Below are 25,951 nucleotides of genomic sequence, written 5' to 3'. Positions count from 1 at the left end.
TGATTCCCATGGATTGTTTCAAAACACAGATGATCCTCACAGCTATAACTCAGAAAACCTTCAGGAAGTCTTAGCAAAGACTTATTTATTAAATTTTTAAGTCTTTTTTTTTATTTTTCCCAGAGGTTCCAATAAACACAGAGCAGGAGTGGAGTTCTAGGGATGGGCCAATTCCTTTAGTATCAGTCATGTCTGCTGTAACTGCGTTATTCCTGACAGATGTTTGTCTAACCTGTTCTCAAAGATTTCCAGTGACAGATTCCTAACATTTCCTCTAATGTTCTTGTTCAGTGCCTCACTGTTTTTTACAGTTCAAAGGCATCCCCTACTCTAACTTGACTTAGCCATTCCCTGGTATAAACCTATCACTTCTTTTCCTGCTGGCAAAGGACATGTAAGATACTTTACTCCCTTATGTTTTGCAACTAATTTATGTTTTTAAAGAGTTATACCTTTGGTCCCAGTTTTCTTTCAGCTAAGAAACCCCTGCTGCCTCACTCTCTGGCTCCATGTGATGCCTTGCCAATGCCAAGACTAATTAAAAAATTGCTTTACCTGCTTTACAGTTCAGAATGGTGTCAGTCAATTTATTTTTGCAACAGTGTGATTTTCTTACATAACGTTCAATTTGTGATTCAGCAAACTTTTAGATGTCCAGTGTCTCCAGGCTGTTTTCAGGGTGCTGTGAACACAAGTGTAACAGTGTAAAGCTTCCTCTTTAAACTGTGGTTTGCATTTAGAAAGTCCCCAGTTAAAACATGAGCTAGCATTAACTTTTAACAGGGCACAGGCACATCTCCTGCAGCAGCATGTGACAGGGTTATTAGATGGTGTTCTGTAACACAGGGCCTGAGGAGAATGCTGGGGGTCAGTGAAATCATGTCTCCATTAGCAATGATCAGATTCAAATTGGGTTGTGTTTGGCTGTGGTTTGGAACTGAATTCAGTAAAACTCAATGAGATCTTTAGACAAAGTTCTAGCTCCAGTTTCTGTTCCCTCTGTTATCGTGCTGTACTTACCTGCCTCTACAAAGCCATGCCAACATCAGATACTGTAATCAGACTTAGCTCACTTGAAGAAGGCTGTAAGAGGATTCACTCGCATTTACAAGGCAGAAGCAGAAATTAGTTATTAGTTATTCTGTAGCTCTCATGGACTATAGACTTTGGCTTTAAAATACTGAGAACATTAAACAAATTCTCACCATGGAAAATGCTTACCTTGAACTGCTAAGTATTTCCTACCACAAAAACTAATAAATCACTGGGTTTCTGACATTTTAAAACTGCATGCTTATTGTTGGGTCTTAACATTTTGTGCCTAATACCCTCACCGTGGCAATGGTCCTTTAGTCAAACTCCTCATGTTTAGTAGGATTTCTAGCTGTGAAAATGAAATAAACACCTTTGTCACACCAAACAAAACTATGAGCTCCTTCACAAGGTCTTACAGATTAGGAGAGGGAGGAAAGAATTTTAGAATGATGAAGCAAGACTGAAATAACTTTGGTTTTTGTCTGTTTCTTCCTTTTTGTAGTTCAGCTGTTCCAAAACTGCACGGAAGATCACTTATCTGGACTGCAACAGTACAAAAGGTCTTTAACCTTTTGGTGTGTCTTCTTCATAATCAGTGTGGTAAAGAAAAAGCAGAAATATACTGAATGATTAATCTTTGACCTAAATACTAACTGTAACCGATATGAAAAATTCCCAGCCCTTTATGTCAGCACGTTTTAGAATGCTGATGAGTGTTGCTAAATCAAAAACTTTTGACAAGGCAGAACACATGTGACTGTTCTCTACAATAATTTCAAAGGGAACCTTGAAACCCAAACAACAGTAGAGGCAACAAAAACAAAAAAAAATGTAGAAAATACAAATATCAGGGTCTTTCCATGGAAACAGTAATTCCTTTCCAGGTTGTTGATGTGCCAGAGTTTGCCTGGCAGAGACCATCAGAGATTCAGAACTTGAGGACTGACTCCTACCCGTTGGTCAAGAAAGTCTGCTCCCCATAAGACCCAGACTTCCTGGACCTCCCAAGTCCACAAGAACACAAAGCAAATAAAAACTCCTGACCTTCTGCCCAGAATCCTCAGGTTACAGATTTCCCTTGTGGCTTCCCTTGTTCTGCCTCCTCCGTGACACGTGGCCTGCCTCTGAAGCAGGAGTTTAAACTCATTCCAGGATATTTCAGCTTCCTCTCCCAGCTGGTTTCTAGGGCATGGCAGGGATGACCCTGCTTCCAAACACTTTCTCCACTGACACAGGAGTTTGCCCTTCTCTTCTGTACCATTTTCCTGAAGAACTGGAAGACTAAGAGCAAGATCCTCGGAACACGTAACAGTGTAGACAAAGCAGGACTTACTTCATGAGGACATGGCCACCAATATGCAGACAGAGCACCCCAAATCTTTAAGGTAAAAAACACTGAGGACTTTGAAACCATAATTTTATTTCAAAACTCAAGTATGTGATACTATACAGTACAATACCAGCACACTTGTGCAAAATCTTACAATATTACAAATTTAAATATGATACACAAAAATAGTGCCCTTTTGAAATTCCTTTTGCTAGAAACATTAGTGCTGTGCAGGAGAAACCATAAATGTGTCTTGTTAAAGCAGAAAAATAAATATTGCACCTCAAGAAAACTATTTCAGTGGTAATAGCATAAATAATAGGTCTGTTTCTTGTTATCTGATGTGATCTTTGAACACAGAAGAGGTTGTTTGGCTTTTTTTTCTCCAGATAAAGCAAACTAATATCCAACAGATAAAATTGTATTTAGAATATTTTTGAGCTTAATCTAGTTTGCTATTAAACAAAAGGTGTTTAAATTAAATAACTGAAAAATATAAGCATAGCTGTTTAGTGTGCTGTTAGTCATTGTGGTTTGTTATTTTTAGTGGATAGTTTGCTCAAAGTAGTTATAAAAAGATCAATTTTTTTATTTCATTTTTTTTTTTTAGTAAACTTCATCTTTATTTTTGCACCTCCACTAAAATTTCTTGCCTCTTTCAGTTCATTTGTGGCAAAATTACACTTGCCTCAGATATACAAGTAGTTCAGTTCAAATCAGTACAACTACTTCTGGGAATTGTCCCTTTGCACTTACACCACAAAAAGGCAGTGTGCTGAATTTTAGGAGATGATGGAGACCTCATTCACCCACTGACCAAAAAGACCTTTCCACATGCTTAACACTAAGCAATTATAGAGTCCTGTTGATATCAATAACTTTCTATGTGTACTTAAAGTAAGTTGTTGGACTCACAACAGTGCCGATATTAACAAAAGCAAATTAATTCAATTATAGGCACTGTTAATTATTTTTCTTCAGTGCAGCCTAACATTTCCACAATCACATAAATATGTGTCATAATTTTTGGCACAGAGAAATCTGAATAATATTTAGGAGTATTTTCCTTCCATTTTATTGCCTTATTAAGTTATCAATGTTATTTGTAAAGAATATTAAGTTGAAGCTGATTTTATTAAAGAAGTATTCAAGCAACAATTGACAAGTTTCTTCAAATACTGAAAGTACACGAAAGGTCACAGTAGTTCTTCACAGTCAGAAATTCTAACTGAACCAAGCAGATTCCAAGTAATTTGCAAGAAACCTCCTGTCTTATTCTTTACCAATTGCAATTTTAGACCAAATCACACTTTCCCATTATCCTTTCTGAACTTCCTTAAGCACACTGTTCCTCAATATATATACTTAAAAAGAAACCCAAAACCTTCTAATTGCTTATAGACTCCCTTCCCCACTCCCCACCCTCAAAAAAAGGTGGTAATGGTCTGCTTGGTTTTTTTTTATTATTTTATTTTTTTTTTCTTTCTCCTTATAAATGTCTTCTAAGAAACACGTGGCAAACAAAAATTCACCAGCAGGATACTTGTTACTAGTGCCAGATATGTGAATTAAATTTCTGACTGAGTTAGAAACCTGTTTTCTTTGACAGTTAGCTTGAGGTTGAGTGTTTCCTCCGAAAAGAGGACAGGACAATATTGACTTCATCGGAACTGAAATTACAGTACTTCATAACACTCTTATCCTTCTGTTGGAAAACAGACCCATTTCTCAATCAGAAAATGCTAGGAGAATGCAGGACAGGAGTGCAACGGAGTGTCACACTGGATTTGCTGTGGCTTTTGTTGTGGCTGTAGCTTTGGAAAGACAAATATGGTTCACCTTCATTCAGAAGGGACGCTCAGCAGGTACAAATGGCACACCTCCAGTGACACACATTTTGGTCTCAGCCCTAGGTGCTGAGTTTTGTACAGGTAATGGCTTCACCATTTTCAAATTGCTTGTCCAAAAATTTCAGCTTTCGCATTCTTGTGTAAGAACTGACAAACACCCAAATAGACAGAACTGGCAAAAAATCCGTGCAAAAGATTATTCTAGCCTGATGTGGTAGTTCAGCTTTGGAAGTATATCAAATCAGTTTTGGTCTTGGCATCAGATTCTGAAAATGAACTACTGAAAACATGCAGTGAGCTCTCCTAAGCCCTCACTGCTACCATGGCCTGGTTCATGTAGGCACTGGGTGAGTTCTGGCTGCTCTCAGAACTCTGTTCCTGCTGCAGAAAGAATTCCTATTTCCAGTGGTAGCAGGAGGGCAGAGTCACCTCTACACAGAGGCTTGAAGAGCTTTTGTTTTCTTTTTCAATACAGAATTGAAGATTGCTTCCCATGTCCAAGATTGCTGTGTTTTGGGCTTGGGTAGCACATGGACCCTTCCAGGCAGCTACCAGTTTTGGCTGTAACCAGTACTGACTCTGTGTAGCATACATAAATTTTTGGGAACTTTCATATATCAGAAGTTCCCAGACTTACTGGATGATATCAGCTGTGCCACCTAGACCCCATTTTAGGTTCTGTTGAGTATCCCATTTTAAAAAGAGTGGAGGTCCCATCCTTAAAGTATATCATAAAACTCATCTATGCATGTACTTAGCATTCCATTTAAATAATCATAAAGATAATTCCTCTTATAAAATTACTTTAGCAGCAAGGCATTTGGTCTTAGAATATAATTCTATTCTTCCAAGGAAGTGTTTCTATTTCTACCCAATAGTCATGAATAAAGAAATTAATTAGCCGCTTAAAACCCAAAGGACTTAAATGCAATTAGTACTTTGACAATCAACAATAAATTCAGGAAATGCAAAGTAAAGCACTAACTGCAAATGCAGATTTTATAATGGTCTTCAAAATGTCAATGTCCTGTGCAAATCATTTTTTTAAATGTCTTGCAGGTTGCTGATTACTGCCACAACCTTACCATGATTCAACACTAATTTATTTGTATGAGTCCTTTACAATAAGAGGACAGACAGGATTATTTATCAGATTGGCATCTTGGCAAGGGATGCTCACCACGTATCCCAAAGCTGGTGGTGTGGAGTAACTCCCTTGCCTAAGGGATCATGTGGAACAGCCACAAGGATGACTAAACACTACCTTTAACAATGGTGCTCTAATACACAAACTTGCTCAGGGACCATGAGGGCGTGCTTGTTCCTCTGTTATTCCGTGCGTTGCTCCTGTCGGAGTCCTGAGTTCCACCAGGAATACTGATGGGCTGCAGAACAGCTGGCCTTCCCTTCAGGTGCCTCTGACTTTTCATCACAGGAGTTGTAGGAATGGTAGATCCCCAACACCACAGCAAAAATGACTATTGCAGCCACTACAAGCCACATCACATTCCAGTGTTTGCACAGTTTGGGGTACAGGATATATAAATAATTAATGATGACTTCAAGTCTGCTGTAAAATGAAAAGAAAACTATTATAAATTAATCAAATGCAAATTTATTACCTTAAGCTTTTCAATTTGCAAGGTGTCATAGGTGGTGCACCATCTTTTTTCCCAATACAAACACCTTGTCAAAGAAGAATCAAACTGTAAAGTTCTTTTATGAAGAGCTATACACTCAGATATTCCAACTTGATATATTCTGTATGAGTAAAATTTGTGAGACAGCTGGAGACTGTAAGCTTGACTCCTATTTCTCCCACCTGTCAGCTGGCAAATCTCAGACCTTGATATCATGCAAAAAATCTGCACTAGTCATACCTTGATCAACTAAATTAAACATTGGAATATGGTATGTGAAGAATGTGGTAAACATTTCTTTCCAAGAGTGTCATGACTAATGAGATGGCTGCTCTCTGAAGGTGGTTGAAATCTCAAATCAACAGATGTTTATAGCTATAACAGTTATGGAGTGGAAATGAATTCTTCTGGATTAGGTAAGGATCCCAGCCTTACCTGGGATCACACTTGCTTTGGCCAGCATTCAATTCCTCACTAAGGTACAGATGGATGCAGTGTCACTCTAGTGACAGGAATGGCACTAATTCAGGCTCCTGAATTACAACCTTTATGAGGCAGTACATATCCATAGAGGGATACATTTTGGCATCTAAGGAACTTTTATGGAGCATTCTTTTATCTCAAATCAGAACCAAAGCCCATCAAGGTGAAGCATCCTGATGTCAACACATAGCTTTAACCAAAATACCAAAATCAAGAGTTTGCGTTTTGCAACGACATTGCCTTGGAATTTTACTTTCTGTGAAAATATTATTATTTCAATATGCTTCCCCAGGAGGAAAACATGCCAAAATGATAGTATAAAACACTTGCTTGGGTACCACAAGTAGAAAAAAGTGGCCCCTCTTGTATGGACATATTACACCACTGTCTCACCTGCTTTTCAGGTTTTTTATCTCATCTTCATTTTCACTTTCTTCATGTTCATCATGACTTTCTTTGGCTGTCTCTTCATCTTCTTCCTTCAGTTCCTGAAGTTCTTTGGTTTTCTTCAAGGCTTCCTGATATCTTTATCAGACAAAACATTTATTTCTTAGTCTAGAATGTTGTATAAGCACAATCTTATTTAATGAAAAATTAGCTTTATGTTTTGTTATATGTAATAAAACACAAGTAGCAGTATTGCAGCACTTGAACAAGAGTAAAAACTAGCTGAAGGCCACCAGTAAGGCACACAGCCACATTCCTGAACAGAGGATTATATTAAAGCTGATACCAAATTTATAATTTTAAATAAAAAAAGAGGTTATTCTCCACAGAGAACAATTTTTGTCTCTTGTAAAGGAGTCAGTAAACAATCCTCTATAACTTTCTATCATTTTGAATATCCTCTGTACACTTCTTTTTGTCCTGGAGAATAAATGCAATTCAATGCTAAAGTCAGATGGCATGCTGGATTCTGCAGGAGAGGATCAAAATTTGTCTCACTCTTCACATAATACAAAATTCTTTGCTTGACATTCAGCAACAGATCCCAAAGTCTTTAATTACCCCAAAATATGCTGTGTAAAGCACTTTGTGACACCAACAACATAACTATTGTATTTAAAAATAAATTTTAAAAACATATGTCCTCATCTTATGATGTAGCACATATTTACAGATTTAGAACACAAAAAATATTCTCACCCCTTGTTATATGCTTCCTCTTCTATCTTGGCTTTAGTTTCAGGACTGATCTCTTCCAACCCACTCTGTGTCAGCACAGAAGTTGAAGTTTCACAGTCAGGCTCTCCACTTGACTTCCCACTGCCAAGACAAAAGAAGCAGACAAATAAAAAATAACATCACAGAAATGTGTTGTATTTGGAGTTGCAATTTTGTGAGTCATGATTTGTCTTTTTTAATGTACATTGGAGAAATGAAATGTCTTAACAAAAGAAAAAAATTAAACACCAAAAAAAATATTAATTTCAGGGTCCTGTCGTTAAAGAACAGTAATTATTATGTTTCTAAGGTACGAAAACTATAATTTTTATTCTTCTATAAAAAAGAAAAAAAAGAGCCTTTGTTTCCTGGTTCATCCATGACATTTATTTTCTATTCATGATAACATTTCCCTCAACTTTCTAAATATCATCTTAGAAATTGTAACCTGCTAGATAAGAGGAACATAACAGAAGTGATGTCAAATACTAATTCAACAAAACATCGTTTTTATTTACCTTTTAAGTGTTCTCCTGTGCTGATTTTATATGCTGAACTGATGCACAGGTTGAAAAAAAATACACATACCTCACTTTTCTCAAGTAAAAGTTTGGAGCATTTGGCCTGAAGATAAGCTGTCTTATATTGCTGTCTTCCTGCAGTGCTCTCCTGGAATTTGTTTTATCAGGGACAGAGAGTTTAAGTGATTGAGACATAGGAGATCTATCAAAGTCAAGGTTTAATAAGCTCAACAATGGATCCCTTTTCAACTTCTGGAATCTCACCCTTTTTGCAGGCCTTATTTTCCTGGCACTGAAATAGTTCAGCCTGATTGAGACCATCAGTGAGCAATGGACTTGCTCTCAAGTCATGTTTACAGTAGACATTATTTTCACTTGGACTTTAAACAAACCATGAGTATAAGCCTGAAGGGCTTAAACATACAAAACTGTGCTGGTCTAAGTAATTCTACACTACTAGACCAGCTGGCCCATGCACACACAGTTTATGCTCAAACTTGAATTTCAAGTTCTGCCTCTGTTACTCAGTAACACGATTTGTTTTCTTAGGTGTCAAATATTGATAAGTTTTTTTTGGTTGTTGTATTTTCTTACAGAATTTCCAAATATGGTCTAGATCTCTGAGTTTTTTTGAATAGCAGCAGCCAGTGCTGTAGTTTCCCATTTTTGTTTTCTCAGTTGTTGCATATTTACATTCTTTTTAAAGAACATGGTAAAACAAAATTGTAAGATAGATTTTGTCCTGCCTCAGCACTAATCTAAAATATTCTGTAATCAATATTCTGTAGTGTACACACTGAAAGCTTTTAATTTTCATGTTTAAAGCATTCTAACAAGTAGTAGTAGTAATATCACTATTTAGTGATAGTATAGTGGTGTGATATCAGTATTTCAAAATGTGATTCTTTAAATTACCATTTAATATTAGCATTTAATAGGTACTGAGACAACCTAGACAAAACTCACTTTTCTAGAAGTGCTGGCAGAGCAGGAGTAGATGTTAGGGTGCTCCTTCCATTACTGGGTGATTCAGACTGTAAGTAAAACACAGCAGTAAATGTTTCATTCATTAATTAGTTAACATTCATGACTAAATGATTAAATACCAATTAAAATTCATTAATTAATTTCAAATGAGTGATCAGTAAAATGACAAAGGTGGTGTGATGCTTAGGTTTCCTTCCCACACTCACAAGCAAAGTATCTTTAATAAGGTGCTTCCACCTTGCTCCCATTAACCAGAGTAAAGAATGGATTTGAACACTAAGAAGTTTCTCTGACATTTCCTTCTACCCTATTTATTTTTCCCCAGAAAATGTTCTCCTTCATATATTGATCACTGAACAGTAAAATTATTCTATTGTTCCTCTCCTATTATCCTAAAAACATTAATTTATTAGCCGAATTTTCAATGGGAAATTGTAAACAAAAATAATTCATAATAAACCATGGCAAACAAACACACCTGGTTCCTGAAACAATTGACTCTGAATACATAATAAATAAATTGTACAAGCAGATGCTTTTCTTACAAGTAAAAGATAAACAGATTTAGATTCTCAGCAAAACCCTCATTTAAATAACCCTATATTTTTAACAAAGAACCCCATAACTTTAAGGTTTTTCATTTCTGAACAGCGAGTATGTCTTGGAGTTTTTCTCCAAAGCATTTGTGTAGATTTATTATGTTCAGATTAGAGTTTTATTTAATTTATTTGTTTTACAAGCAAAAATTCAATATAGAGGCTGATGGCTCTACTGATCCCAGATAATCACAGAACCTCTAAATTGCTACCATGTACATTTCTGTACATCAATTACATTTATTTCTGTTCAGTGGACTTTTGGAAATGAAGAACAGCAGTCCAGCAGTGTTCTGTGGTTTCTGGTTAAAATTTCTCTCCTACAGTGGACAACTATTTCCATTATTTCTTTCCTGAATGTTACTTCAGATTAAAAGGCAAATTGTCTCACTAATGTCCAATACCCACAAATCAGCAGCCTGCCCTATTCAGCTGCTCCCAAAATTTCATTCATGAAATGGAGGATCATTCATGGAGGTAGACTGTGATATCCCCTAACACAACAGGAATTACCTCTCTCCATCCCCTTCACTAGGATGGAGTCAAAACAAGTTAAACCAATGAAAAAGCTTCCATTTTACATAAATTTGGCTTCCCCCTATGCAAAAGTGGTTTAGACAAAAACTGCTAAATTTAAAATGTGGGTTTCACTTACCAGGGATGGCATTGAAGGTATAGGTGAAGCTGTGGGTGACTGACCAGGAATGTTCAAGGAGTTAAATTTAGGAACAACCGCAACACTGACTCTCCTCCGAGGCATATTCTGGCAGAAACAACAATTATTTTTTCTACCATACAAGACAGAATGAAGAACAGTTCTGTAGGTTAATTTGTGTGGCAAAGATATAGGTCAGTGTCCCCTTTGGGGTAAGGAGAGTTGGAAGTTGGGAACTAAAATAAAAGGTCATGGTTTTCCCCAGAAATTCATGTTGTACTGCCTGGTATGGTAAGTGCTTAATGTGAAATGAGGTGTGGCACAGAGATGCTGCTTTTTTCCCTCCATACTAAAAGCCCAGCAGGGTAAATCACACAACAGAAATGTTCTGAGTTTTTATTGTCCACTGTTATCATAGGCCTTTATCTTTGATTAAAGCAGATGCATAATGAAGCTGGGGAAAGTGCCAGTGTCACAATGGCTGGAAATAATGAAGTCACACATTAAATTCTTATCTTGCTATGCACATATTATCATATACTGTACCTACTATGATATATTAATTACATGTAAACCTATTAATGATAATTTACTGAAGCAAAATTTTACTCCTTCCACAAAAGAGCAGCCCCTTCTCTCCCAGCCCTGAATTGTTAGATAGCATCATGCAACACTGCTTATATTTCCCAAAGATCATAAAAATTCTTTCTTATGACAAACACATGCTAACTGTAACAATATATTCTAGCTCAAGTACAGATTATGTAAATTTTTTCTGACATTTGGTAAGTAGCCAAATGCTTCATCCTATAAAATCTATGTAAAATCTATGCTTCCAACTGAGCAAAAACATCAAAACACTTATAGCATTCAACAGCTTTGTTTTAGTGCATATAAAAACACTTTTAAGATCCAGCCCTATACAACTTTACAGGAAAGGAGTTAAACACAGGCTTATTGAATACTTAGGAGTGACTCCATGATTCTGGTTCTAGACAAAACAAACCATATCTGTTCAGTAATGACAGTTTTATTTAATGTGCTCCTGAAAAGACTGGGAAGTCTGCAGCATTGGTAGGCACTCCATTCTAGTGTTTGGGTTCTCTTTATCCCCTTCTTTATCATTTGGACTTGTCCCTGTTAAATTTAGTCTTTTTTTGAGACCTCTGCTTCAACCTATGGGGTTCTCATTCTGAAATGCCATCTTGCCCTCAGCATGCTCTGTGCTGTAATTCTTTATATCCAGCACTCAGAGGTGGCAGGAATAAACTAAACCTAAAAAACTACAACCCAATCAAATAACAGTATGAAAATAAACAGCAGACTGAGTATAATGCACCAGATCACCAAAATTCATCATACTGGGACTCATGCCTCCCAAATCACAGGTTGTTTTAGCAAGTTTTGTGATAGACTTGGAAGTTTTGTAGAAATAAAAGAATTCACATCAGGCACAACCATTATTGCACAAAGTCATACTAAATTATGTATCCAAAATTGCAAAGCCCATGCACTGAATTGCATGAATGATATTGAGAGGTTACCAGCACTGTTTTGAGCACAGCCTAAAGAGCTGAGTGTATGTAGACAAAGAAATTTCACAAACAAAAAATGTTTGTTTACTTTATATTGTAGAAATACCTTTCCAACAGTGAGAGACATGGATCTAGATGAACGAGGAACCCCATCTTCTGCACAGAAACAAAGACAAAGAACAGTCTTAGACTATGTGAGTATCTCTAAGTAATATTAATAGAATTCTTGCTTATATTTCAAACTCAGATACAGTATATTTACACAGGGTCTGTAAGTGACCATGTATTTATTGTCATATAGTATTGTCATACATGAAATACTACATTTCTTCTCAATTACAGCTGCACAAGAAATTTGAAATAATTGCAAATAATCAAATCATTACTATTTTCACTGAATCAGGCAAAAAACCCACTATTGGCCTCCATACACAAGTTCTTGCAAAGGAAAATTCTCGTATTTCAGTTTTCAGCAAAGGGAAGGAGAGAAAATGTTGCAAAAAGAAAACTGTTTTTAATAATGAAATTTTGCCATCATCTGGACTTAAAAGGTAGTTGCAGTAAAACTGTGCAGGGTACATGGACTTCAAGAGGCCACGAGAAAATGTGATTTGACCTCATTAGAATTTGATAAGTGATAGTGATTTCAAATTACTGTACTATAGCATTAATTATGGTTCATATGAAACATTTTAACTTATTACTGTAACTTTTAAAAATCTACTCCTGTAGATCAGAACTTCATGAACAGATTTCACAATAATTTACTTTAAATTGTTAATAACACCAACATCTCTCTGAATTAGAGGCAAGATAAACCCTTAAATTTTTATTTTTCTTTACCAGATGCACCATAGCTTCTGCTAGAATTCTGATTGGCAAGTTTCTTGAACTCCATCAGTTCAGCATGATCCTTTTCATATGTCCTTTTCAGATTTTCCACATACTGCATCATTACTTCTGTTGCCTTTGACATTCGCTTTTCCTAAGGAAGAAAAGAAGGAAATACCCAGGTAACCTCCACACATCTCCAAGAAATGATTTGCCTCTATATGTATGCTCCATGTCAGGGCTAAATCTGGAGTTGCTGCTCTTAAGGAAGTATTGGTGCCTCCATGACTGAAAATTCCTAAGATAGTTAGAATAAAATGCCAATTCATATGCATATATTATAATAATTTATTTTGTCATATATTCATATACCCTGCCTGTGTGCCCATCTGATTGCTTATGTGGTATACCACTTTTGTTTTCAAACCCTCAAAGGTCTTAGTCCCTGGCATCAACCTGGTTATTTTAGAAAGCAGAGGGAACATTCTTGAATCTGGGAGGGTGTTGATGTGTTCTTATTTATACTCACTCTGTTCTCATACTCTGTAATTGACTCAGCTATTGCCAAAGGCAGGTGACTGAATTAGTTTTTTGACCCAGAAAAGTTTTCTTATTTGTGCTGCACTGATTTGAAATTAGTTTCTTGTGATACAGCTGTAGTTATGAATAAAATATATGCTCTTCTTGTACATATGTTAAATAGCTTAATGGGAAACCTTCTGTTGGAATGGCATTTCCTTGGCTGCCGTGCTGTGTTTGTTACCTGGCACTACAACAGACGTCTTTAGTCTGTCAAAATGGCAAATAAAACACAGAGGGTGACTATAACCTCTGCCCCAAGCTGGAAAAGAGTGAACCTGTGGATCCAGGATAGAGTTAAACACCAGGATGTCCTCACCTGACGAACAGCTCCGACCATCTCAGCGCGGCTCGAGAGCCTGGCAGCCAAACGCCGCAGCACCGCGATGTCCTCCAGGAGCTTCTGGTAGGCTTCCCTGTGCTCATAGTGGTGCCACAGGTGAGCTGAAGACTGAAGCAAAAATAGAGCAGCTTTATCAGTATGTTTTTAGTTCAAATGGAGTGGCCAGAGCCTCAAAATGTGCCAGCAGTGGCACCACAGCCAGCCCGGAGTGCTGCTGCCCTGTCTGAGCACGATGCTTCACTGCAAACTGCAGGAACACAGTCTGAGGAGTTAGAGAGGACTTAGCACATCTGTAATATTTTCCCTTTCTGAAATCCAGGTGAAACATGCCCTGCTACCTGTGAATTCTACAAATGCTAAGCTCATTTCAACTAGCACTTAAAAATGATCACTGAGGGACAAAGGACATTTTCATTTTCTGGGCACAATGTATTAAGAAGGCCAGTGTGTTCTTTCAGTTCCATGATACTTCACTTATTTGGAAAATTAAACATTATAGTCTCAAGAATTGCAATGCTACTTTGATAGTAGATTGCAACCAAAATTTGACTGCAAGAACCAAAATGGCATAAGGGAATATGTTTAAGAAAAATCATGCACAGAATTTGAGATTTTCCTTTTTTTCTTGACAACTGTAACCTCCTTATTTTCTCCAAAAAAACCCTGAAATTCATGTAGATCAGCTTTCTCTTGAAATTAGGTTTTTGAATAAGACATCAATTATCACAAGACTGATTAAAAAATCAGAAAAACTGGTAAAACTGTCACTGAGCCATAAAACACATGCCTGTCCTACAGAAATGAAGATAACCTCTCAATGAGATTGGAACAAGTCTAGGTTTAGTATGATAAGAGATTTTACAGAAGCCATCACTGCTTTTAATTGCTTGTTAGTTTATTCCATTGTCCAGAACAAAAGCTTTCACAGAGAAGACAGTTTCCACTTTGTTATAAATCATGTAAGAAACTTGTAAAAGCCAGACTGTAGCATGTGAACTGCTTAAAGGAAGAAAATTCTAATCACATCTGTCCCATGCTGGCAACATGAACCTTGGTTCCCCTAATTAGGGATTCTTTACAGAAATATATGGCAAATCTATTTCAGTCTGAAAACCCTGAGATTTAATAGGCTGTTTCTGTTTGCTCTTTACACAGGGAACAGAGGGAAGAGCAGCAAAATATTCTCAACATTTTTGTTTACCAGAAGCAATTAATTTGAATATGGAGATTTGGAATTCCAGATGAAAAGATGTGAAGATCACAATCTTTCTTTAATTGTGTGTTTTCCTGATGGTGTTCTTGAAGTAAATGGGAGAATCATATGTTCTCCTGACTGTTCTCATAAGAATGGCAGCACCACCTTGCAATAATGAATGCCAAGTCTAAGGATATGTCATTTAACAGCCTGGAGTCTAACCATCCCTCCCTTTATGCACAAAGACATGCACAGCACTTAAGCTGACACATCTTACCTATTTTGTCATTCCAGTAGGAAAACCCAGAGAAAGCTGGCGGGAAGGACTCAAAACTACTGCTAAAAAGGAACACCAGGGACAGCTGGGATGAACTCCTGTACTCAGGCCCAAAACCTGATCATCCTGAGATTGTATCTATTCCTTAAGCATTCCTTGCTGTTTCCTTTAACATATCGTGCCTTCTAGTATTTGCAGTTAAGAGGCCTTTCAAGATACAGATCTCAGGATTCTGAGATTTTGGTATCTCTCATATCTGGACACCTCAAATTTACTGCTAAAGAAGATGTCTTGCCAAGGAGAGCATGGATTAGTGCTCAATCTGCAGTTCTGGATACTCTTAGCTCTGTCACAGGCTTATTTCAAGAACTGAACAGCAAATTCCTAGTATTTATTCCTGAATTCTGCTAGACCCAGGGAAGCATCCTCTAGATATTTCCAGCAATGTTGGCCCAGTCTGGCAGAATATGCCCTCTCAGAGTAGTAGGCAGCTCATGGCAAGGAGTTTGAGCAGCAGAAAATGAAGTTTTGGGGCTGAATTTATAAATCAAACACATTTACAATGTATATGCACTTTCATGTACACTATAGGTCAGGAAAAGAATTCCCACTATTTTCTTACCGTAATGGCTGCTTTAAAGTTTTCCAGTTCCTTCTCAGCATTCTCTTCAGTAAGATTTCTCTCTCTCTCTGCCTGCTGAATTCTAGATTCCAATGTATAACTATCATTTCTAAAGGCCAAGGAGAGTTGTACAAATACATTCTGTTTGGATTAAAAAAGGCATTTTCCAATAAGTCTCACAGTAATATAATTTTCAATAACAACTTATGACTAAGGTATGTGATTAACAAACTTTGCTGCTTAAATAAATTTTGGAACAGAAAATTGAAAGCATTTTTAAATTAGCTTTCTTTGAAAAATCACTTCTATTTACTACCACTGAAATAGGAATAATAAATGCATTACTGCCTCTTTTTCTGGATGTTTTTCTGGGAGCTCTGTAGGGCAGAGACATAATGAAGGAAGCAGCCTACCAGAAGCATCAGAATCACAATGGATCTGTTTTCTAGCTGGACTTCCTCCAAGGGTCCCCAAGGTTTTTAAACAGATAGTCTGTGCAGAGGAAGTCCAGGGATGAGCTCACCATGAGCATTGTTTTACCTAAGGGATAAACACCTACCCCTGAAGCCAGCAAAAGATTAAATGCTAACATGTTTATTCTCTTGCACCCTGCTTTTAAAGATGGTTTCTTTCTTTACCAGACTCATTATTTCTTAGGATTAATACTTTGCAAAGCACAAGGCTCCAACAGTTCCAGTAGATTGCAGCATTGTAAATAAAGATATTTTCTGGACTGATATGTGATTAAAATAATACAAGAAACAAAACCTACAAGCTAATGAGTAAGCTGCAAACAAAATTATTGTCTTGAACTGAGAAAGTAAAAATTATGTAAACAGCAGGATATTATTAAAAAATGCCCCAAAGCTCATATTGGCTAATAAAAATGCAATTTAAGCTGCTTAGTTTCTGGTCTTATTTAAACTATTTTTTTTTTTACTACTTTAGAATATTAAACTTATTTCCAAAGTGAATTCATATTTTATTATGAAAAACACAAACAAATGTTTTATTTATTCCTCCTCTGTCATTTTACAATTTCTATTGCTCATATTTCACAAAATTGTTATTTTGATGGAGTCCAATATGTGGTTTTTTTTAATGAGAAATATATTTTGGGGAAAAAAATCATCCCATTACCTCATTCTAATAACCACCCTTAGACTTAAAGTAACCACTTAGAATTGGAATGTATGTCTAAAATAAAAACATACTTACCTCAACTTCTTTTTCAGTGAGTGGTGGGGAGCTAGAAGTAAAAAATTCACATTTTAATGAGTTTTAGCTCTAAAAACAAAGATATTCTAATACTTAATTGAAAAGAGCAACAAAATGCATGTTTGAATTTCAAGAGTTTTCCACTACTTTTTAGTGTTGATTACAATCAAGTGATGGTCTCTCAGAAGTTCTTCACCTCATGCATTCATTTATATAAAATCAGGTATATAAAATTTCCTTCACCATAAATGTTAAATATTTATTTCACCTGCACAGAGAATCTTTATTTACAGTTCTGCTAATGGAAGGCTCTGGTGGTTTTGGTACATAACCATGTGGGTGAATGGAGGAATAATTTTTGGCTGAGTAAGTTTGGAATTGTTTTAATGTCTTGGAAAATCCAAATCAGTGAATTCACAAGTGAGTCCTTCAACTATGTTTGCAAAGTAAGCTCCATTTGCCTGAAAAAATTGTCACCTGCAGGAAAATCACAGAACTCTTACATGCCCAAATTCTACCATTGGAAAGCATCATCTGGCCTGATTATTTTCATGGGGGTGAGAAATAATACTTTCAAAATGAAAAATTGAAATATCTGCAGCAGCAATCCTGGAAACCAGGAGTGGAAAAATCTGTATAAAAATCTACTTGTAGCATGCAATTAAGGTTTAAGACTTTTTATGTAGAGCTCACAAACTAATTTTAAAAGTTGGCCAGTTACTGGAAGCTGGTGCATTCCCCAAAAATTTTCAGAAAATCTGTGTTGCACATTATAAGATGCAACAATTTATCTCCCTGTGAATGGAACTCTGTAAGGGAAGTTGAATTCAGACCATTAGTGTGCCCTCTCTGGGATCATGTGCTTCCACTTCTAATGAGCTTTTACCTTCCTGGAAGTGATCTGTGCACTCGCAGTTTTCGCAGCAATACATCAGGAATGCTGGGCATGACATCAGAGCTGTTCTTTGTCTCTTCCTCTTCAGTAGGGGAAGGGAGAGGTGAAGGGCCTGAAGACATTTTCAGATTAAAAAAAGTAATATTACTTGAAAAAGCATGCATTCTTTTCTGGAATATTTTATCTGAGATTTTTGTAATAGAATACTGTCATTTTCTAAGGCTTCAAATGCCACCTGCTGAGATGAAGTGTGGTGTTAATATACTATGCTACAGCTTTTGTACACCATTTATTGTTATAAATTACATCATGTACCTGTTTTCACTGTATGTTCATTGAAAAAGGACATAAAGGTTATACTTACATTCTCTGATTCTGTCACTTTCATAAGAACCAAGACATGGCTTACACTTTTTAAAAATTCATGTTACTTAGCTTCTGTTTTTTCACTTTATTTAATTTCACTTATTTCCCTTATCTCCTTCTGTCTTACCAGAATTTCATGAAGGACTCTCCTGTTGGAAAGGCAGATTCCCCAGTCTACATTTCAGACTTGGGAAGGAATCTTTGTGCAGTTCTGCTGTTCATAAGTTTAACAGAAGGATTCTTAAACTTGCCATGCAATTAGTGTGTAAATCTGGAGAGCATTAACATGAAAGAACAGAATGGGAGATTCTTTCCATGCTACATTTTAATTCTGTGCATTTGCTTTATATTAAAAAAATTCCAATGTTTACTTAAGAACAGTCACATGTGTCCCCATAAAATCCAGCCTGACACCACACTGTCTCCAGATTTAATGCATTCCACTTATCTAAACTTGTGTAGATGCAGAGCTGTGTTTACTCAGACAGTGACAGTAACTTGTCATTGATAAAAACCATGATGGAGACAATACCTTGGACTCATAACAGTAATAATGAAGTATCTGGCTATTTCCTATTGTTTAAGCAAAATTACCACTCCAGTTGAAAAGGTGGCTTCTATGACAATGTAAGGAAGTAGGTCTCCCTAACAAATTAACTAAGCATTTGACCCTTTGCTTGTTTTCCCCAATGAGGATAAAGAGTTGACCCTTAATGTTCTGGCTGTCATTTAGATAACTTACTGGAATATAAAAAAACCCATGATGCTCATGAGATCCATGTTGAGAAGCTGGATAAAATAATGCTTATCTTTTCATAATGTTTTCCTCAAGACTTCCAAACCTGCCAAAATTACGTAGCAGGCTGGTAAAATCAACTATTTTATATTTTCAAACAGATTCTGCTAAAAATTTTCTGGGAAATTATACATTAGCAGAGTGACAGGAATAATATTATCATGTCTAACAATCCAAAGATATAATCACTAAATATAGAGGACAAGAACTCTCTTTTAATCTTGATTCATTCAACTGAAGATGAGTCCATTTCCAGACAACATGAAATGTAATATGTCAAGGATCTCTCACTGTAACAGGAACTTTAAGGCCTGATGTACTAGTCCCAGTGTAAATGTAGGAATCATCAAAATGAATAGTATTAAAAAAATTGAAATTGTCTTTGAATTGAATCTTGGACAATCAGCTTCAGCTCCTTCCATAGTAACCATCTTCATTTCAATTAATGTCACACTGAGAAAGTTCTGAATTAACTGCTTCCAAACAAATATATAGTTTTGGTTAAAATTTTAGATTGATATATTTGGTTTAAGTATTTTAGCTAAGAACTACTGCTGTTTAATTCTTCCACATGTTGAATTATCCTCAGGTTTATATACTTGCTCTTTATTCTAAACCTTTTTTAGATGCAGCTACAGGCATCAAATCTTTTTTGCTTATGCTAGATTTCTTTTTCCTCATTTATGTAGGGTTTTGAACCTTTTCCTTAAAGAAGTCTTGTCCTTTATTTTTCATTAAAAATCACAGAAATTGAGGTTAAAAAATCCCACTTATTGTGAGGCATATTTTTCCAATCCTTAAAACACATTTATGACTCTTCTCTGGCCTTACTTTTTCTCATTCACATTGACATGGAAATGTGGACCAGAAGTGAAAATGCCATTTTAATACTTGCCACACATATACTAAAATTAAAAAACCAGGAATAAAGCATCTCATCTCTTATTTATATTGTCAGGGATCAAATTCACCCTTATGACCACAATATCTTGCAGAAGTTACATCAATTTAATCCATCACTGCTGAAATGTTTTTACAGAAAGTTACTGAAACTTCAGTCCTACAACTATTAGGTACAAGCCAGACTCTGTACCACTTGTACATCTTTTCCCTTGGTTATAATATCTACAGTATTTTCTTGGTTCAAATCAACAAGAAATCGAAGTACTTTCCATTATTGGTCTCTCTTGCTCATTATTTATTACAGTTCTCCATGACTGCTTCATTATTATTGCACTTGAAGTAGAAGACTTTTTCACTTTTTCTCCTCATCCCCTCATAATAGTCAGTTATAAAAATTAGTGTATAAGAAACATTCCTTCCAGTTTTTATGATACTGCACCTTTTTCCTGTTCTGCTGCTTCACTAAGTTCAGGAAGTTTAAGTCCAACTAAATTTTGATTTCTCATCAAAATATGCTCCTGTGAAGAGAAACAATAATATTTCTAAGTATCTGAGCTACAAATCTCAATTTAAGTATCCCTGCCACATTAACACTAAATATAACATTTCCTTTAGTTAATAAATATAATAGAGATATTTGCAGTACATTACAGGCAGATGCAACACAACAGAGATACTCACAAACACACACTTCAAAATATTATATATTTCATATTTCATACAGGCATTATTTAGAAAAAATCCTGGTCATGCAAACAAAGATTTGCAAAATGTGTCCCTTATTCAAGTAGTTATATGGAGTTTTAATAAGTAAGAGATTTAGTAATCGACAATGAAAAAAGCAGTTTTGGATATAGCCACAGTAATAACCAAGAATCCCAGATAACAGAAGAAATTCAGAAAATCCTATATATGAGACTTCATAACTTCATTAAGACTTGGGATGCTTCACTGTTCTACCTCTATTCCTTACAGTTAGGAAAAAATGCACTCTCAAGGATTAAACCTTGTATTATTTCTCCTTTTATTATCTCCTCATTTTCTTTCATATTCTCATATATGTTTAAATTCACAAACACCTGCTTTTGTTTATGAGTGGACAATTCCTACGGGAGACAAAATCCAGTAGGAATGCTCAAATCTTGCCTAACTGGAATTACAGATCATGTTGCAATCATTTTTTGATTCTCTTATTTGTGCTTAACAGCTTCTAGGTCATTCAAGATGATAGAATTAAAGAATTATAGAATGGCTCGGGTTGAAAGGGACCTTAAAGATCCTCTGGTTACAAACCCCCTGCCATGGGCAGAGACACTTTTCACTATCTCAGATTGCCCCACGCAACATCCAACCTGGCCTTGGACACAGCCAGGGATGGAGCATCCACAACTTCTCTGGGCAACCTGTTCCAGTGCTTCACCACCCTCACAGGGAAGAATTTCTCCTGTAATTGTGTGGCTCAAGAGTCTCAAAACTTCCAGTACATACACATTAAGAATATATGTGCTATGGCAACAGGAAAAGATGAATAATGAAGCTGCCATTCCCAAACAATACAATGGGAATTAATTAACCAAAGAGCAGAATTTGAGGTCTTTGCCTGTCAGCCTTGTATTCATCTTAAAATAATAACTACTGGAGGTCAAGGGAAATATCCTTATTAGGCTGTTCAGGAAAGTACCTGCTACTTCTTTTTTTTTGCCTTTCAAAAGCTATTATTAATAATAGAGACATGTTCATTGCCTTCTTTTGGTGGTTTATCATTTCGTGGAATTTCTGCTTTTTTCCTTAGGGTTTAATTCTTAACTTTTATTAATAATTTAGAAAATTATTTAACAATAGATTGATTATATTGCAGCCCAAGTCTATTCATTCAGAACCTGACAAATTTGCAGTATGTTATAATTAGGAACTGTAAGTCTGGGCATGCTCTACCTCCCCTTGCTGTCAGAGATGCCCAGGTTTACAGCTCTGAACACTTTGAGACATTTCCTGAGAAGGTTCAATAATCAATTAATCATTACAAACCCATTTCCTGTCCTCTGAGATCTTGCAAATGTAAACTTGCAAGAGCACATGCATATGTACACACTGAAGTACCAGAGTGCACTTGATGCATATTTGAAGAGAACTAAGAAATACAGAAATTCCATGGAATTTACTTACAGGTTAGAATTTAGTAAAGTTGCAAAGGAAAAACATGATACAATTGTGTATTGATTATGCTGAAATTGTTTCCCAATCTATGACTGTATGTTTCTTGCTGTGATAAAAATAATGCTAAACATGCTGTAAGTTTAGTAGGGTATGAAAATGACTTTTTAAAACAGGATACAGCCAATGACAGGACTTACCTCTCTGAGCTTTGTCAGCTTCTGCATTCGAACTGGCTGAACTTGGATTTGAAGGTCTTTGAATGCTTTTAACTGATTGCTGGATTTATTACCAACAAAGCTTTTATCTTCCTCAGATGGTAATTTTAAAGGGGTTTTCTCTTTCTGTCCAGGCTCCAAGCTATCCCAGGACACAGCTCGTAATAGAGGAGGACGCAGTCCGCACAGTTTAAATTCTGGTTTACATGGAACTTTATGGTCCCTCATTTCTGGAACAGGAATTTTTAGCTTTGAGTCCATATTTCCTATTCCTGATCCTGGTAGATGGGTTCTTAAAGGAGCATCATTTTCTTTCCCTTTCTGGAGAAATGATTTTCCAAGTTCATTTTCACAAACATTCATGCAAGTATTAAGAGACATTCTGCCACCATCACCAGCTGGAGGGGAGAATTTAGGTGAAGTATCCATGTGTTTACGTGGATCAAAGTTTTCCTTTTGGTCTGAGAGCTTGTCTTTGGAGTTTTCAAAACCAGCAGAACGAGGAACCAACCTTCCCTGAGAAATCTTTCTTTGATCATTCTGCTTTCTATCAATTAATCCTTTTGCAGCATTCTGAAAGTACAGGGACACACATGAAACAGAGAAACAAGTCTAGATTCCTCTTTTCCCCTGCCCAAGGACAGACTTTCACTGTAAAAAGCCATTTCCTTTTCAGTGACACTTGCTTTTGAATATGTGCTGTTGACAAAAGAAATAATTTTTTACAGGCACTTAAAGAATACTGAATTGGGCATCTCCTCTGAACTTTTGAGTTAACCTTTCCCATTCCATTGCCCATTATAGCAATCCTCCTAAAGCCAAGCTCCTCATCATTTCAGTGTCATGGAAAGTCTAAACCACTAACATACACCAAAATGGCTATAGTAGGTATTCTTACTTTACTTATGAAGTTATTTAGTATATTGATTTTAATTGAGCTAGAACAGGGTGCATGATAGGATGAAAGATCAAGTGGTAAGCCTACTGTCCTCTACTTCTTCTGCAGGTGCTTCATCATTTCTTAGAGCAGTGTCATTTTCTTTTCACTCAGTGAACAATCTTTCAGCATTTTTAGTCCCATCAATAAGTCATATGTGTGCTAAGACAAACCAGCAGACTTTGTTCAGCTCTTAATGTGAAACACTTACCTCTGCAGTTTGCCTGTCATCTTCTTTCACAATTCTGTTATTCTAGCAAAAAAAGGACGAAAAATCTGCCTTACAAGGTTGTTTTTCACACCTATGCTACAAACATTAGATATAGATATTAATGGCTGAACTTTGAATTTCCTAATTTTTACATTGCTTGTTGTATTTATTTATGAAATAACTATAGGGATTCATTTTTTCCTAGATTAGGGTTATATTGGATCTTTTTCTATTTTCTGCACTCAACAGATCTTTATGATCTTTCAGTTCCTGTTACTTCGTGGATTTCTGTCTCCAGAGTAAATATTTACTCATTCCTTGCTGTACAGAGAAAATACCAGTAATCCAATTTTATTATATAAAATGGTATTCCAAACATAAAATTTTTATCAGGGACTAAAAGGGCAGCATATTATAATATAGCACTTTAATAACCAGGTAACTGCACAGACTATTCAGCTCTTACCTGCCCTGGAGATACTGAATCAATACTAGTGGTTGTGCATGCATCAGACCCTGAAAGATACACACATAATTAGGGCATGTCCTGATATTTTGCTCAAAATTTTTATTACTAAAGCATTAACAAACACATATGTGCACAGTTTCCCATAATAAATGAAGGACAAAAATTCAAATGCCAAAAATAATATTAAAAAGGAAAAAAAAATCAAACACATAGCAAGTGAAACATCATTTAGGCTTCTCAAAGCTCTGTTATTGATAAAGTTTTAAAAATAGAGCATGTGGATTTGCAACACCACAGGAATAAAAAATATAATAAAAATATCTATATGCAAAAATACATTCCGTATGTATTCAAGAGCCTTATCAAATTCAGGACTAGACACTTAAATTTACTCTTCTCAAGAAATACTAAATGAATTTATTTTTTGTGAGCTTTTATAAGTTAAATTTTGAGCCTGCAAATGGTTGGATTTGATGATCTTAGAAGTCTTTTCCTCCATTAATGATTCACAATCATTTTACCTGATGGAAGTGGAAGAATGAGAGAGTTGCTCTCAGATGCTCTGGGTGAAACTTTAGGACTAAGAGCAGGGGAAAGTGCTTCATTACAACAAAGACAAAAACAAAACAAAAAGGTGAATTTGCTTTCTAGGCTTGTACCATCTGTATTTTTAGAATTCAGATGAGATTAAATTATCAATATCATCATCATCAGTCATGTTTTTGTCCAGAATCTGACAAGTCATTTTAATAGTCAGGTTATACTTGGCAATTAGGAGTTTAGACTATGTTTCATGTCTTATAATTGTCAAAAATAGATAAATTTCTATTGATACAGGGAATTCTTGTTCTCCTCAGTTTTCTGATAAAATAAGCACTGAGGAGACACATCACAAGAGAAGATTTGTGAGGAATTTAGGACAAAAAAGAGGTGATGTATAGTTCTGAGCGTTTTTTCCCCTCCAGAGAGTGTCAGGCCAATTCTAAGACAGAACTTTGTTTGAACTGGCATTTCAAAGCAAAACTAAAGTCCCATTTCATGGTAAAAAGGCATTTGTTCCAGTTTTCAAACACTTCATATAAAAGGAAAAATAACTTCAATTGACATTCTAGAACAAAACATTTTATTCTGCTGTTTTTAAAGGAGGATCTGGTCCATTTAGCTTAGTTTATGGCTATGTTCTGAATAAGAGGCAATGTGATGGTGTCTGGAGGGAAAGGTTTTTTCAGCAGGATGAATCTAGCCACTAAAATTTCATTTAAACAACAATTTGTGAGCATTTTTCACTTTTCAATAGAAATACTTCATGCCTTCATGTCACACTGTTTGCAGTGTAACTTTGCACCATTTTACCCTAACACATCTGAGTACATGGATGGGTCGTTTCTGTTTCATTTGGAACCTTGCGGAGGACAAGAGGGATCCTGACCTTTAAATTAACCAAGTGCATGTAAACAGCAGCAATGTTTAGACTACAGCAGATGTTTGCCTTTACAGATGTTTGAAGGAGAATACAAAATCTGGTTTTCAGGATCTGCCCCTACCTGTGGGTGATTCTGGGAGGCTGCTTCTTGACTTTCTGCCTCGGCGTGCTAAGAACCTCTCACTCACTTTCTTTGCTTCTTCTAACAATTCGAGGTTCTTCTTTTTGTCTTCCTCTGATATTTTGACATCTGGTAGTGGATCATTCACCAGATCAATCACATGACCGCTATTGTCTGTGTAGGAAATATCAGAATTAGAGCTGGACCTTCCATTTCCAGGTATATTGTGCCATGTGAGAGAAACAAGTTCAAAATAAAATTGTAAATTTATTTAAATTAATGTCTGCTCATTTCTAATGTTGTTACAATCTCAAGTTTAGAGCAAGTCCTCAAAACCACAGGTAACCCACTAAGATTAATTTGCTGTCACCTAAAATTCTCTGAATATGTTAAACTGGCTTTTCCAGCTGTGTCTCCAGCACAGGTTTTCTCATTTCTAAATAAAAGTGCCATTAGATCCATCACAACTAACAGTAATGGCATTTCTGTTGTAGACTGAGGTTTTCTTGGAATTTTCATGTTCAGTTTTTCAAGGCTTAGAACCCACAAACTCATCCAGCAAAGATTTATGCACGACAGTTTTAGCAATTAATTCAA

General features: G+C 36.0%; 1 protein-coding gene and 1 long non-coding RNA gene across 9 annotated transcripts in view; one reads left to right on the top strand and one right to left on the bottom strand.

Moving 5' to 3' along the window:
* Positions 1-1,909: 1,909 nt before the first annotated feature.
* Positions 1,910-16,548, top strand: LOC107206235. 4 transcript variants are annotated; one of them, XR_001522337.2, is made up of 4 exons: positions 1,910-2,420; positions 11,897-11,990; positions 12,731-12,809; positions 13,331-16,548. It is a non-coding gene; the product is annotated as an uncharacterized LOC107206235 (long non-coding RNA). The 4 variants fall into 4 exon arrangements; XR_004497913.1 differs by having other exon boundaries at positions 12,731-13,612; positions 14,705-16,548; XR_004497914.1 differs by having other exon boundaries at positions 12,731-13,645; positions 14,705-16,548.
* The window catches only part of IRAG1 (inositol 1,4,5-triphosphate receptor associated 1), a 61,254-nt gene continuing 37,738 nt past the window's right edge, over positions 2,436-25,951 (bottom strand). For 2 of the 5 annotated variants that reach the window (XM_015631864.2, XM_015631863.1), the window contains exons 8-24: positions 25,355-25,528; positions 23,808-23,857; positions 23,342-23,383; positions 22,176-22,766; positions 20,261-20,339; positions 17,748-17,868; positions 16,862-16,892; positions 15,644-15,784; positions 13,526-13,657; positions 12,640-12,781; positions 11,903-11,952; positions 10,262-10,369; positions 8,990-9,057; positions 8,091-8,171; positions 7,485-7,604; positions 6,732-6,863; positions 2,436-5,785 (exon numbers count right to left, since the gene is read on the bottom strand). In XM_015631864.2, coding sequence (XP_015487350.1) covers positions 5,545-5,785; positions 6,732-6,863; positions 7,485-7,604; positions 8,091-8,171; positions 8,990-9,057; positions 10,262-10,369; positions 11,903-11,952; positions 12,640-12,781; positions 13,526-13,657; positions 15,644-15,784; positions 16,862-16,892; positions 17,748-17,868; positions 20,261-20,339; positions 22,176-22,766; positions 23,342-23,383; positions 23,808-23,857; positions 25,355-25,528 — 2,303 coding nt within the window. In that variant the 3' untranslated portion in view covers positions 2,436-5,544. Of the gene's footprint in view, positions 5,786-6,731; positions 6,864-7,484; positions 7,605-8,090; positions 8,172-8,989; positions 9,058-10,261; positions 10,370-11,902; positions 11,953-12,639; positions 12,782-13,525; positions 13,658-15,643; positions 15,785-16,861; positions 16,893-17,747; positions 17,869-20,260; positions 20,340-22,175; positions 22,767-23,341; positions 23,384-23,807; positions 23,858-24,331; positions 24,410-25,354; positions 25,529-25,951 lie in introns of all 5 variants that reach the window. The other 3 variants (XM_015631876.1, XM_015631874.1, XM_015631875.1) reach the window with 3 other exon arrangements.

Source organism: Parus major, chromosome 5 (assembly GCF_001522545.3).
Source record: "Parus major isolate Abel chromosome 5, Parus_major1.1, whole genome shotgun sequence".
Taxonomy (NCBI): domain Eukaryota; kingdom Metazoa; phylum Chordata; class Aves; order Passeriformes; family Paridae; genus Parus; species Parus major.
Note: the sequence above shows the minus strand (reverse complement) of the source record. Positions and strands in the feature narration are given on the sequence as shown.